General features: G+C 38.5%; 1 protein-coding gene across 1 annotated transcript; it reads left to right on the top strand.

Annotated features, from left to right (window-relative positions):
• The first annotated feature begins 3224 nt into the window (after positions 1-3224).
• Positions 3225-11916, top strand: LOC144637587 (uncharacterized). Its single transcript, XM_078496650.1, has 6 exons — positions 3225-3384; positions 6901-7021; positions 8509-9011; positions 9906-10068; positions 10665-10868; positions 11765-11916. Exons 2-6 carry the CDS (start codon positions 6925-6927, stop codon positions 11914-11916), a joined length of 1119 nt encoding a protein of 372 aa, XP_078352776.1. The 5' UTR covers positions 3225-3384; positions 6901-6924.
• The last annotated feature ends 46 nt before the right edge of the window (positions 11917-11962 follow it).

The following is an 11962-nucleotide window of genomic DNA, read 5'->3' on the forward strand; positions in this document are numbered from 1 at the left end:
TTTTGTTTGTCCTGTTACATATATGTGACACTTGGGTACAAGAAAACTAACTGTTGCCTACTGTCTTACTGTTCAAGGCACAGTCACCTAATGGTTAAGTGCAGTGTATTGTGTTCTTAGGCAAGACATCTTACTACAATTGGGTACTGCCGATTTAATACTGGGGGTAACCCTGTGATGGACTAGCATCTGATCCAGGGGGAGTAGAAATACTCACAGGTATACTCCTAGTCACTTAATGCTATGGAAACTGGGATAAGTTGTGGCCTGATGGGCCACTAGTCTTTAACACAGACTTTACCTACCTTTATCGACCATTATGCCTGACTCTATGGAAGTAGTTATTTTCCTTTCATTTATACACTGTACATTATATGTTAACTGTCTGCTGGTTGTCAGGGGACTGAGATCGATCATGTTAAACCTCATTTGTGATTTCTTACCTTTTTATGAAACGTTCAATTAGGCGAGTGTTAAGAAGAAAAAACTGATCACCACAAAAAAGAGCTCTAAAGTAAAATCTAAATAATAGTAAGAAGAATTGTCTTACAATCATCGAATGTTATGATCACGACATTCAATTTAGTGGGATGAGAGTTAAGGGGAAAAATTTGGGGAAAGAAAAAAAGGACAAAAGACAGCAAATAATACCCACTCAAAAACACAATTTAACTATTAATCAACACTGGTTTCAGCAACAATAAATAATACCACTTATAATTTCAATTTCATTAAATATTCACTTCTCTTTTTTTCTCCACTTATAGACCTGCCCTTTCTCCTCCTTGATTGATATCCCCCCGCCCCTCCTCTTTTCCAAAGCTAAATTCACTAGAGGAGAATTTAATGTAGGAACACTGTTAAGGAAAAGTCTGATGCCCAGGGTACGCAAAGGGTGCATTTTTGGTGAAGTTTTCTGAAGTGAAGTGAGGGATAAAGAGGAGTAACATGGGAAAAAGAAAGAAAGAAAAAAAGGCGAAAAACATTACCCACACCAGTAGACCATTCTTCCATCCCCTTTTCTTTGATTAACACCTTTAAAAGGCATCTTAAACTTCTTAAAAGCCATTACACCTTCTCCTTACACCGATGACGGCTTACATAATGAATAGAGTTTTGCTAAAATAAAGGTGCACATGGGTCCAAACGGGTTTCAATCAAGTGAACAGGGTCGCCCTTTTGGAAAGAAATTGAATATGCATTGAATATGAACAACTCTAAACTACCAGCCTGTGATAAAAAACGTAATAAAAACGCCTGGAATTTTTTCCCCCAAATCGAGAAAAGTCAGGGAATTTTTTTAGTTGTCAAAAGCGAGGCCGGAAAAACTCGGGCAGAAAATTGTATTTAAAGTTGTCGCAGATTTTGATTATGAGTGCAGTTATTGGTACCAACAGTCTCGTTATGGGCAGAGCAAAATAAGTGAAATCACATTTAAAGCAAAAAATGCTCTTTTTATTTGATAAGCCTCATAAAAGACAAAAGTTTAAAGTCAGGGAATTTGGTTTAAAACCATGCTATATGCAACCTTCATGCCATAGAGCTTGTGGAACTTGAAGAGGTTTTCTGACTATAAAGATTTATTAAAGTGCCACTATCAAATTTTCGATTTCCATTTTTTTACATTTTCGTGCACAATAAGACTTTCTTACTCGCCTTGCCAATTTTCAATCCATTACGAACATCAGAAGTCGTTTTATTTTAACGTTTATTTCCGTTCCAAGGCTTGGTTGCGAAAAGGGAGAAAATGACGTCAAAGGCTGCAAAATTCCTCACGGGTTGAAATTATAATAACAATATATATTGAAACTCACGCGAAAAGCAACAAAAACTTTGGGCTTGTTTTTCATGCTTTTTTCTATGCTGATTGTTATTCTAATTTCAACCCGTGAGGTATTTTAGCCTTTGACGTCATTTTCTCCCAATTCAATTCGCAACCAAGCTTTGGAACAAGGTTGATTAATGGCGGCCGTAAATTCTATGGAATAAATGTTATAATAAAACGACTTCTGGTGTTCGTAATAGATTGAAATTTGGCAAGGTGAGTAAGAAAGTCTAATTGTTCACGACAATGTAAAAAAATGGAAATCAAAAATTTGATCATAGTAGCACTTTAAAGGGGACACAGTATTCTCATGTGCCTTGTAGTAAATGGTAACACTTGTGAAAATTGGGAGTACGATAAATATTGTGGTATGAACATACACTTTTAATGAACGAAGCCAAAGTGGTTTCCTTAGTAACATGACGTACCCTGTCAACCTGATGAAATGCTGGCGGTATCCTGGGATGGACTACCTCCCATCTAGGGGAGTATAGCTCTTCTCGAGGGGACTACTTAAAATTATTAAAAACTAGCAATGGAATATAGCAATTCCTGCATTTTGATTGGTTAACAGGCAATGGTATATGAGCTCATGTACCATTCACCACAAATATGGTTGCCGCGATACGCTTCAACGAAAACAGCTGGGGAGCTAAAATATTGCAATTCTTTTTCATATCCAACGCGCGCTCGTGGAATAATTGTTAAATATTTTATACGGGCAAGCCTCGTCACCCTTCCCGAGTCGCCACGCACCCTTTGTCCCATGTCTCTACGAGTTTTTGTTTTTTAAACAGTAGGGACTGTAATCGACTTTGGGTTCGTGACGTTCCGCCTCTAGTTCAGTTCAAGTTAACCCCTGTATTGGGCGTGCAGGGCGTGGACGGGAGAGTTCAGGGACTGGACTAAACCCCCTCCCATCCCCAAAAAGAAGAAGAAAAATAGACGAAGTAATAGTAAATAAGAAATAACAACTAAAAAGCTCTTTACCGAAATACAGGCCTGTCGATATTATTTGCTACCGTTACCAAGGCCGTTGCCAGGCGTTTAGCATAGACGAGGCAAGTTCTTGCTAAAGGGTCCCAGAAAATGTAAGTCTAAAAGCTCTGAAAGACGTTTATTTCATGAGAAGAAATCAATCTTGTTCAACTGGGAGTCGTTTTCCTAACTAAACGTATTCTTTTTATTATTTTGGGTTAAAATCTAGACAAGGCAACTGCCTCGTCTTGCCTCTTGCTAGTTACGGCACTGGTTACTGTCGAGAGTTTGTACGTTCATTTGTGACATTTGTCGACGGAAGAGCTTGTCAACTTCATATCATTATTGTTAGGAAATGTTTACTTACTAAAAGAACATACACCAACAAACATTTGTGTTTGTTATATTTATTCTTGCGATCATCTTTTACTGACCTTGACGAATGATCCGGTTACAATATAGCGATTAGTTTCCGAATGAGTAGCTTTGAAGTATGTAGCGCATATTTGCATCTACATGTGTGCCACGTACAACACGGATGTCAAGGAAAAGGAACTAACGAGATTTGGACTAAAGTCAGGGTAAGAATTCTCATTATACTATTTATAGCCTCGATATTGCCGCCGGGAAAATGGTTCTTCGCTTCTTTTGATAATCGCAAGCACTCCGAAATCACAGTGGTATTATATCACCAAATCAAATGCGGAACTTGGGCTTCTTTGCCGTTTTTAAACGATTGGTAGTGAAATTCGAGTTGCTCTTAAGAAAACCGCACAGGGATTCCTGTTAGCTGTAGAATTAAGTTGACTGTGCGCAGTCGACTGAGCATGCCGGAGTCATTGGGAGATGGTTCAAGCGTAAGGAAACCGAAATAACACACGAGAAACATGTTATCGTACAGACATTCTTGCATGAAAGCGGAGCCATGAAACACGATGTATCGAGCTATAGCGGCTATTAACTTTAGGAGCAATAATCCCTTTATCTTCGCAAATTTTACTGTTTGTGGTTCAGCTCTTCCTTTGTGCTAATGTACCTTGTTATTTTTTACATGAATTAATGTTTCCCTTGATTTATAGACAATATCGGACCGGTTTGGAAATTTCGCTTTAAATTAAAATGCATGACGTAATCTTGTTTATTTAGAAATAGCTCCGCATCAAAGACTTTTCGAGGATTATTTAAAAAAATTCCGTTAGTAAAGCAGTTACAAATCGAAATATTTCTCCGCAATCTGTGCAAGGATTAAACTGCAAAACGTTTTCCGGAATGCAATCATTGCTTTATAAGCGGTGTTAAACAAAATTTCCATGTTGGCTGGTTTCCCAACTATTGTTTTTCATTAGTTCTGCGGTTTCGAATCTGTTCAGGTTTTGATTTTAAATTAACAGGAAGTACATTGCAGCTGACGTCATCGAAAATTCAAAAGTATTGGTTAAGGACGCACAGTGGAAAGTTCGATTCGGAACAGGCGCGATTCATACAACTTTAAATCCCGAAGTGTTTGAGTCTGTCTTATTTATTGCATTGTCGTTTTTCTGTTTCAATTCTGTATACAAACCCTAAGTCAATACTGCAGAAAACCAAAAAAGTATTAAACTATACCGGGGGTAGTTTCCCTCTTGTCCGGAATGAATAAATTAACTGATCCGAAACTGAAAATTATTATTAGCATTTGGGGGATTTTGTGACGTCAAACTTGGTTAAGTTCCCAGCAAGCGGTAGAAAATGTTGGGTTTCGTTAGTCGATCGAGTCAACTAGACTGAATAACCTTGAGCTTAAAAAGAGCAACGAAAAACTTCTTTAGCAGGTAAGTTCGAATATAGAAGTGTTTTGCTCGATTGCGTTTATAAGAGATACGATTTCTGTGCACGTTTTCAAGCAGTACTTCCTTTCGTGGGCGAACTTTCGATTTCCACCAAGAGTATTGGAATGTTTCTGAATGATGCTGAATGATTCTGAGACAAATCTGCAACTAAACTGAAACATCGGCCGAAAAAAACCCTCAAATAACGCCTTGTCGTATGATTGTGTTACGTGGCCAGTTGAGCTATTATTAAATCAGTTTTAAATGTTCCAATCAGTAATTTCAAAAATATACCGCCGGGTATTTGTTTTAAATTGAAGTGAATCTCGGCGGAAGTGAAAGAAATAAACTTGTCATTGCCTACGCAAAAGTTAACTGCATAATAATCTTCTTAATAGCTTATTAATCCTTTAATTTTAGTTCAGTAGTATGCCAGTTTGTGTTGCTGCAGTTTGGCCGTTGCATAGCCAGTCTTTCTCTGAGGTTTTCGGTTAATATTAAGGCTGCATTCATTATGTATGCTACAGGGGGGGGGGGGCAGAGGATTTTTTTTTTCAGCGGCTCGTTTTTTTATATCCCCCCCAAGGTCCATACAAATTTTCATAATCCCCCCATGCAATCAGCCGAAAAATGAATACCCCCCTCCTCCCTCACAAGAAATATCAAAATAAATATCTGTATAATAGTACACTACCTTATTATAGGAATATAACGAAGCATTTTAACAACGCGAACAAAATTTACGCGTTACAATAAAATTAACGCAAATTCAAGAAAGGTTCTGGTTAAATCCTTATAGTAAAAAAGTTAACATCAATAAAATTAATTCAAATTTTTGAAATTCGCCTTAATAACAAGTATCGTTAATTTCCTATAATGAGGTATATATGTTTGAGATTTCAAGAGACATGTTTAATAACAACATCGAGAGAGTTTTGACAGTTTATGTCATACCTATGCCAGCCAGTCTAAGTAGCGCAAATTAGGTATAGATAGCCTGCCAGCTCGTGTATGAGTACTACCAGGAGTATTGACTGTCACTCTCGTCGACAAAAGCATCAACCTCATCATCATCATCACTCTCACTATCACACTCATCCACGGATTCATCTCTGCTGTTGCCATCCTCTTCATCCTAATTTTCCGGCGTTCAGCATCATTCCTCTCAAGTGCGACATGTGCCATTATTCTCCTTATCTTATAATTTTTCTTCCCAAGGAGATAAAGTTTATGACGGTCTAAATATTTGTTAAGTTCTTCGACGTATAGCTTGTTCATATTTTCAAACGTGGACGTGATAGTTTTTCAGTCATATTGTTCATATCCTTTCATTGAACATTTAAGTGCACATTTGTTGTTCAATTTCATAAAACTGTGCACTGAATTACATTGTTTTCTTTTGCATTCATTGATTCAATAAAGTTACACTGCTTAGACTGAGGTTGCATTAAATGTTTCCATTTTTGATGTTTTACTTTCTATGCTGTATCGAAACATTACATCTACAGGCCAGGCACACTACTTGAAAACTTCAAATAGCTACTATAGTCTCTCATAATAATAGAGGTACCCTTGTTGCTTACAATCCTTGAAAGAATTAAGCTGCTGTATTTATCTTTTTTTTTTTTTCACTAGCTAGACAGAAGCTAGACAGAATCTTACAAAAAATAAGCATCCCCCCAGTAGATATTTAACAATTTTCATATCCCCCCTTTTTTTGCTCTAAAAATTTGAGAACCCCCCGAAAATCCTCTGCCCCCCCCTGTAGGATACATAATGAATGCAGCCTAAAAAGTGAAAATCGATCCAAAATGCAAATATCAAGAAATAATGGTTTTATAACTATAAAATTATTTTGTTGAGTCCTTGAGTTAGAACTTTTTAGATTTTTATCAAAAATATGTCAGCAACTTCGATTTGTTTGGAAAAGATAAATAAGGAAGCTGCAAAAATTCTGGTTGCACTCCACAAACAACTTGATTTCTTTAATTTCCGCCTCAGCAAACAACGAGCTCGAGTTAACATTAATTAATGCTACATTATCCAAAGACCTCCCTTGTCTAGCGCTAGCCTGCATGGCAAGGCTTTTGCTATTTTGTCGGGTTTGCGAGTCGCCGGCGAAGCTGAAACAGAATGCCTGTAAGAGCGTAGCGATGCAGGCCATCCTCTTTCTGAAAGGTAATTCGTTTATTTCGAAAGCATTTGCAAAACGCCCCCTTGATTCTCTTTATTCATACAAAATTGATATCAACAATCTATTCACATTAGTTATTTGTTATTTTCTTTCAGCGCTGTACTACAGAGTAAGCAAGCATGTCTAATCAATCCAACCGACCCCTTTATGGCCGCCCTCCGTCTTGGCCCGATGCAGAGGGGATAGTCAGTGAACTTATGGAGAATGTGGCGGCAGGTACGTTTCACTGACAATTCTTTTTTTACAGGCTCTAAAACTAAATTAATTTCATTCTCCAAAGGTTCATACTAGTTTTACAGGCAGCTTGTTATTATGAAGATAGGGGGTTTTGGTCTTTTGTTATTTCGGACACCTTATCAATATGTACACCTTCTTTGGTCATTATACAGTGTCCGTATCAACAGGGTTTGCCACGTCTGTTCTACTAACGTGGCTTTTCCACGTGCTGTAAGCTGGCTTCTGAAAATAAGCCCTCCCCAAATTCCAGACCCAAAATCCACATAATAAGCTCCTCCAGCCTATCTAGGGCTGGGTTGCTCAAAGCACGATTAAGCTAATCCAGGATTAGCGTGAAATTTGATTTCAGTCCGTGTTTTAAGTTCTCGGTGAGACTAATCTCAAACTCGACTTATCTCAAACTCCAACATAAGCAATAAACATACTTTCAATCAACACACTCGATCATCTTATAGTCATGGGTTAGTGTTCACCGTCTTTTTTTAACACCGCGGCCCAGGAGAACATTAGCCACTGGGCTTCTCTGGTTGAGGTTTTTCGTATCTATTTTCATCACTTGTCTGCTTGGCAATTGATTGTTTATGGCAAAAAGAAATGAGATGTTGGTAGCCGTTACTCGGGAATTTTGAGAGGGTTAATTTTAAACAACAACTTTCACTTAAATTCAACTCGAGCTCTGTTTTCTGTATTTGGTCTTTGTTAAAAAAAGGCGCAGCGTGCCGGTTTTCAGTTGACTGCGGAAAGCTCCGGAAATATTAAGTTGTTTTGTTTGTTTTCGTTTCTTCTTTTGAGAAGACCACTAAATGGTCAAAATAAACTCCCTTGTAAGCGACGAGAGAAGACGTCTGAAGTTCTGTCTACCCTCTTGTTACCGTTGTTCTTAGCAATTAGAGAAAACTGACATGTCTATATCAACCAATCAGGAGCCAAACGAAAGCCACACGTGACTTGGTTTACGTGCGTTTTCCCGCCCTTATTATCGGTTGCATGATTTTGCCTAGTCATTAAATTTTTAGACACGTACAATATGACAAGGCAAAGCCGGCTGGGATATTTTCTTCGCTTTCCATTGATAGAAAAAAGGGAGGGCTGTCTCAGGCAAGTGTATCGGAGTTCAAGTTGTGGTACGATATACAGATAGCGGGAATCAAAAGGGGTTGAATGTCTGAAATTGTTATGAATATCTAAATAACTAAGGAAGACAAAGATGGAGCACTTATAGCCTGAATTTGATAAGACTGTTTAGAACTGCTCGAAGCTAAGATTTCATTGGTCGAAAAAATGAATATTTCATAGCTACATTTCATGATGAAAGAAGATACATAACACCACCAAAAATAGCGTGATCTATTCCGTTTGAGAATGGAAGACAAATATTTGATTGGCACAGTAGCACCCTGAGGTTGTGTTGTAAAAGCCTGTATGTTACAGATCACTAACTATTTCTATTGTTTTATTTACGACAGTTTCTAGCTCTGATCAGACAAGCTTGGTTACCATGGATCCTCAGTATTTCTCGCCCAAATTTCTGGAAACCCTTACTACCGGGGGACAGGCTCAATACAATCCCTTGCTTGCTTGCCCAACCCCTCCTGACAGCATCAGTGGTGCAAACACGCCATCTCCCAGTGGAGTTCAAAATGGTCCAGCATCGAACGGTCCCCCGGAGGATAATATTAACTTCAACTATACGCCTCATGTTTCAAGCCCAGGGCCATCTACTGCAGCCGTACCCGCGCCTTGTCGATATCCACCGTCTGGCAATGGGACTTACCCGTTGAGCTGTAGTTTACCAGTCGGCAGGGCTGAGGTTGAAAGACGAGACGCGGCAAGAAGACTTCAGCTGACTTCGGCGTGCTGCAGCGATGCAAGTATTAAGATCCTTAATCCAAAACCGGAGTATGACAAGGTGCAGAAAAAGCATGGACCCAGAGGAAAGATTTCAGAACAAAGAATTCACAACGGACAGGTACGCTTAAAGTGCACGGTTGTCGGTGAAACGAGTGCCGTTTTTGTCATATTCTCGTAAGAAACCGAACAGCTTCCTAATGTTTTCTCTTTTGACGAGAGCCTAGTTGGCCTTAATTTAAAAGTTAGAAGCTTCCGAGATAAAACTGGTGTACTTTCTTCATTACAAACTCAGAACAAACCTTCATCTGTAAACCGTCGTCCACATGCAATTACACTTACAAACGACTTATTCTCTGACAGACAAAGCTAACAGTGGAGTACAACATGTTTTGAATGATACAAATTTAGGCATTATCAAAAAACTTGAAAGCTACAATCATTGACAAAACCTTGGCGCTGTTGCTGTTTTTCTTACTTGAAACATGAAAAAGTCAAGTAATTTCCCCTCCCCCCTTTGCAATGTTGCGTAGCATGCAAAAAAATAATGCCTTCATCAATTACTTTTCCTCACAAACGGAAACGCACTGCACGAAAAGTTTGGGCACATTGTGCTATCCAACACTGAAACGGGGGGATGGGGGTGGGTGGGCCAACGACTTTTGTCAATTATTGTAGAACTAGGAATGTCCAGGATTGAACGCTAATGAGATGCACGTTCTTTATGATAGAGATCACTAATTGTCTTGAGTGATAAAACTTCGCCAAATTCCCATGATTACGTCAAATATGAAGTAAGATGAAAATGGTCGATAATCTAGTCATATTTGAAGTACTTACTAAACAATTCCTGCGTTTATCAGTGGTCAGGATTTGTATTCACAACAATGACTGAACATGCAGACCGGTCTCTTCAAATTAAGTGTGCAAACGATTAAACCGTCAGTTTTTTTAAAAAAAATTCAAAATCTTACTGAGCTCTCATTTAATTTCTTTGTGTTCTTTTGCTTTTTAGGTTGAGATGCAAATAGAAACTAAGCTTCCATTAAATCACCTCGAAGTCTATGTAATGCGTGAATTCGAGGCTGAAAAGAAATTAACTGCTAAAGATACAAATTCGTACGGAGTGGGACCCACAAGATTTACCCAGCTGGATATCAAATCGACACAAGTTGCCGGTCCGTGCAATAAATTATTCACTTTTCTAGCTGACAATATACGCAATACAGTTCCTAAAATAAACTTCCCCCCCCCACCTCTCCGAAAATAAGCCCCGTCCCCCTCTCCTGAAAAAATAAAGTAAGCGCCCCAAATCTCAGACGCAAAAGTCCTTTAATTTCGAAAATAAGCCCCCCCCCCCCCGAATCTAAGACTTCGAGCTCATATTATTTTAAGTAAGTGTCCTGCGCAGCGTTAATTGAAGTGAACACGTTAAATATTTATTGTAACGTTTAACGCTGTAATTTTCCATGAAAAACTGAACATTTCGGCAGTGCTGCCTTCATCAGTTGTAAAAAGTGAAAATGATCGGTTTTTACATTGAATTTTACAGCGTTAAACATTACAGTATCCAATGTGTTCGCATTATTTTATACCTTGTAGAGCTTGTTCGGTATTTTACGTTGTAAGACAATATTCGTGTTTTGGACTTTCTGACGTTTATTATGTCTTTCCCCACGCCCAATTAGTCTCATAAACAAGGTAAAACTTCCTGAAGCCCATTTACAATGTTACATTAAGCACCAACTAATTCAATATAACTTGCTATTTTTAGTCAGCAATTCAACCTATATTTGCAAATTTGACCTTGATTCCGTGTACAAGACACCGGATGGCAAGGAGGTTTACAAACTGGAGAAGACTAAAGGCCTTGAGTATAACCGATTCCAGCTCAAGGTTTACCTTCAGTTCGTCAATGGAACTTGTGCAGTTCTTTATCCATACGAGTTTGTCCTCAAAAGCGCCAAGACAATAAAACGTAGGTAGACGATATTATTGACTTAAATTACTGGGCATTTCATGTCAGTCGTAATCGAGTGAGTGGACAGAAATATTAATTATCAGACTGCCCGGCCAAACAATTTTGTTTAGATTCTCGCCGTCGCACCTGGGTATGATGCCGAGACAATACTGGGCCGGACAGAGACTTGCCCCAAGTCGATAATTTTGATATTTGACGATTGATAAAATTTATTCTTTATGAAAGAGTACAGGAGTTTTACGATAATTTCTTAAAAAAACGCAATGGTTTTCTTACTCTTTGTCATTTTACGCGAGTGCGACGCTCGTCCCTAGAAGCACGAGTCAACATGGCTGACTAACGACTTTTCTGCTGATACCAGTAGCACGAAAGCAGGACTTTACTGTCGTGTAATGTTCAAGTAAAGCTAGCGTAAATTTGAAATTTAAACAGCTTTATGATACTTTACACTTTTTAAAGCTGACCTTTAAGCCAGCTTTACACTCATGTTTAAAGATTGCTTAAAGAGACTAAAATTTTAAGCCAACTTTATGTTAGGCATGGAGTTCCCGGTGTTGTGGTCTGGTCTTTGCCCATTGTACTGTGCTTAATGTGAAATGCTCGGAGATATTAGCTGTATGAGCCACTCTACAAATCCTAAGATAAAGAAAAGTGATTTATGTATGTATGTATATGTAAAGTTTCTCAAATGCCGACTGGGGGTTTAACGGCCTTTAAAATAAGTAACTAACTTAAACGATATTTAAGCCACCTTTAAGTTTCCGTAAATCTCTATTTTCATGCTGTGATAGACTAGTATGTCTTTCTCGCGTGACTTATTACACGACTGCAAAGAGTATTTACCTCTCTTATATCATGTCATTCTAGTTTTCTTGTCTTTCATATTTCAAAAGCTACAAACCCAATCCCCGTCGCATCTACTTTCGGTATCAGCTTCTCCGCCAGCAGTTCATCGGCTGCTTCGCCACTTCCCACGGGTAAGACACGTCCAAATGTTTCTTATGTATATAACTGCATTTATGAAAACATGGTCAACGGAAAGTGACCTGAGTGTTTTTGACCACGTACGTTACACTGCGAGAGGAGAAGAG

Source organism: Oculina patagonica, chromosome 14, assembly GCF_052425735.1.
Source record: "Oculina patagonica isolate OP01 chromosome 14, crgOcupat, whole genome shotgun sequence".
Classification (NCBI taxonomy): domain Eukaryota; kingdom Metazoa; phylum Cnidaria; class Anthozoa; order Scleractinia; family Oculinidae; genus Oculina; species Oculina patagonica.

Coding starts and splice junctions, on each gene's coding strand:
- LOC144637587 (XM_078496650.1), top strand. CDS start 6,925: ATGTCTAATCAATCCAACCGACCCCTTTATGGCCGCCCTCCGTCTTGG. Junction 7,022..8,508: donor TATGGAGAATGTGGCGGCAG/GTACGTTTCACT, acceptor TATTTACGACAG/TTTCTAGCTCTGATCAGACA. Junction 10,069..10,664: donor CAAATCGACACAAGTTGCCG/GTCCGTGCAATA, acceptor TGCTATTTTTAG/TCAGCAATTCAACCTATATT.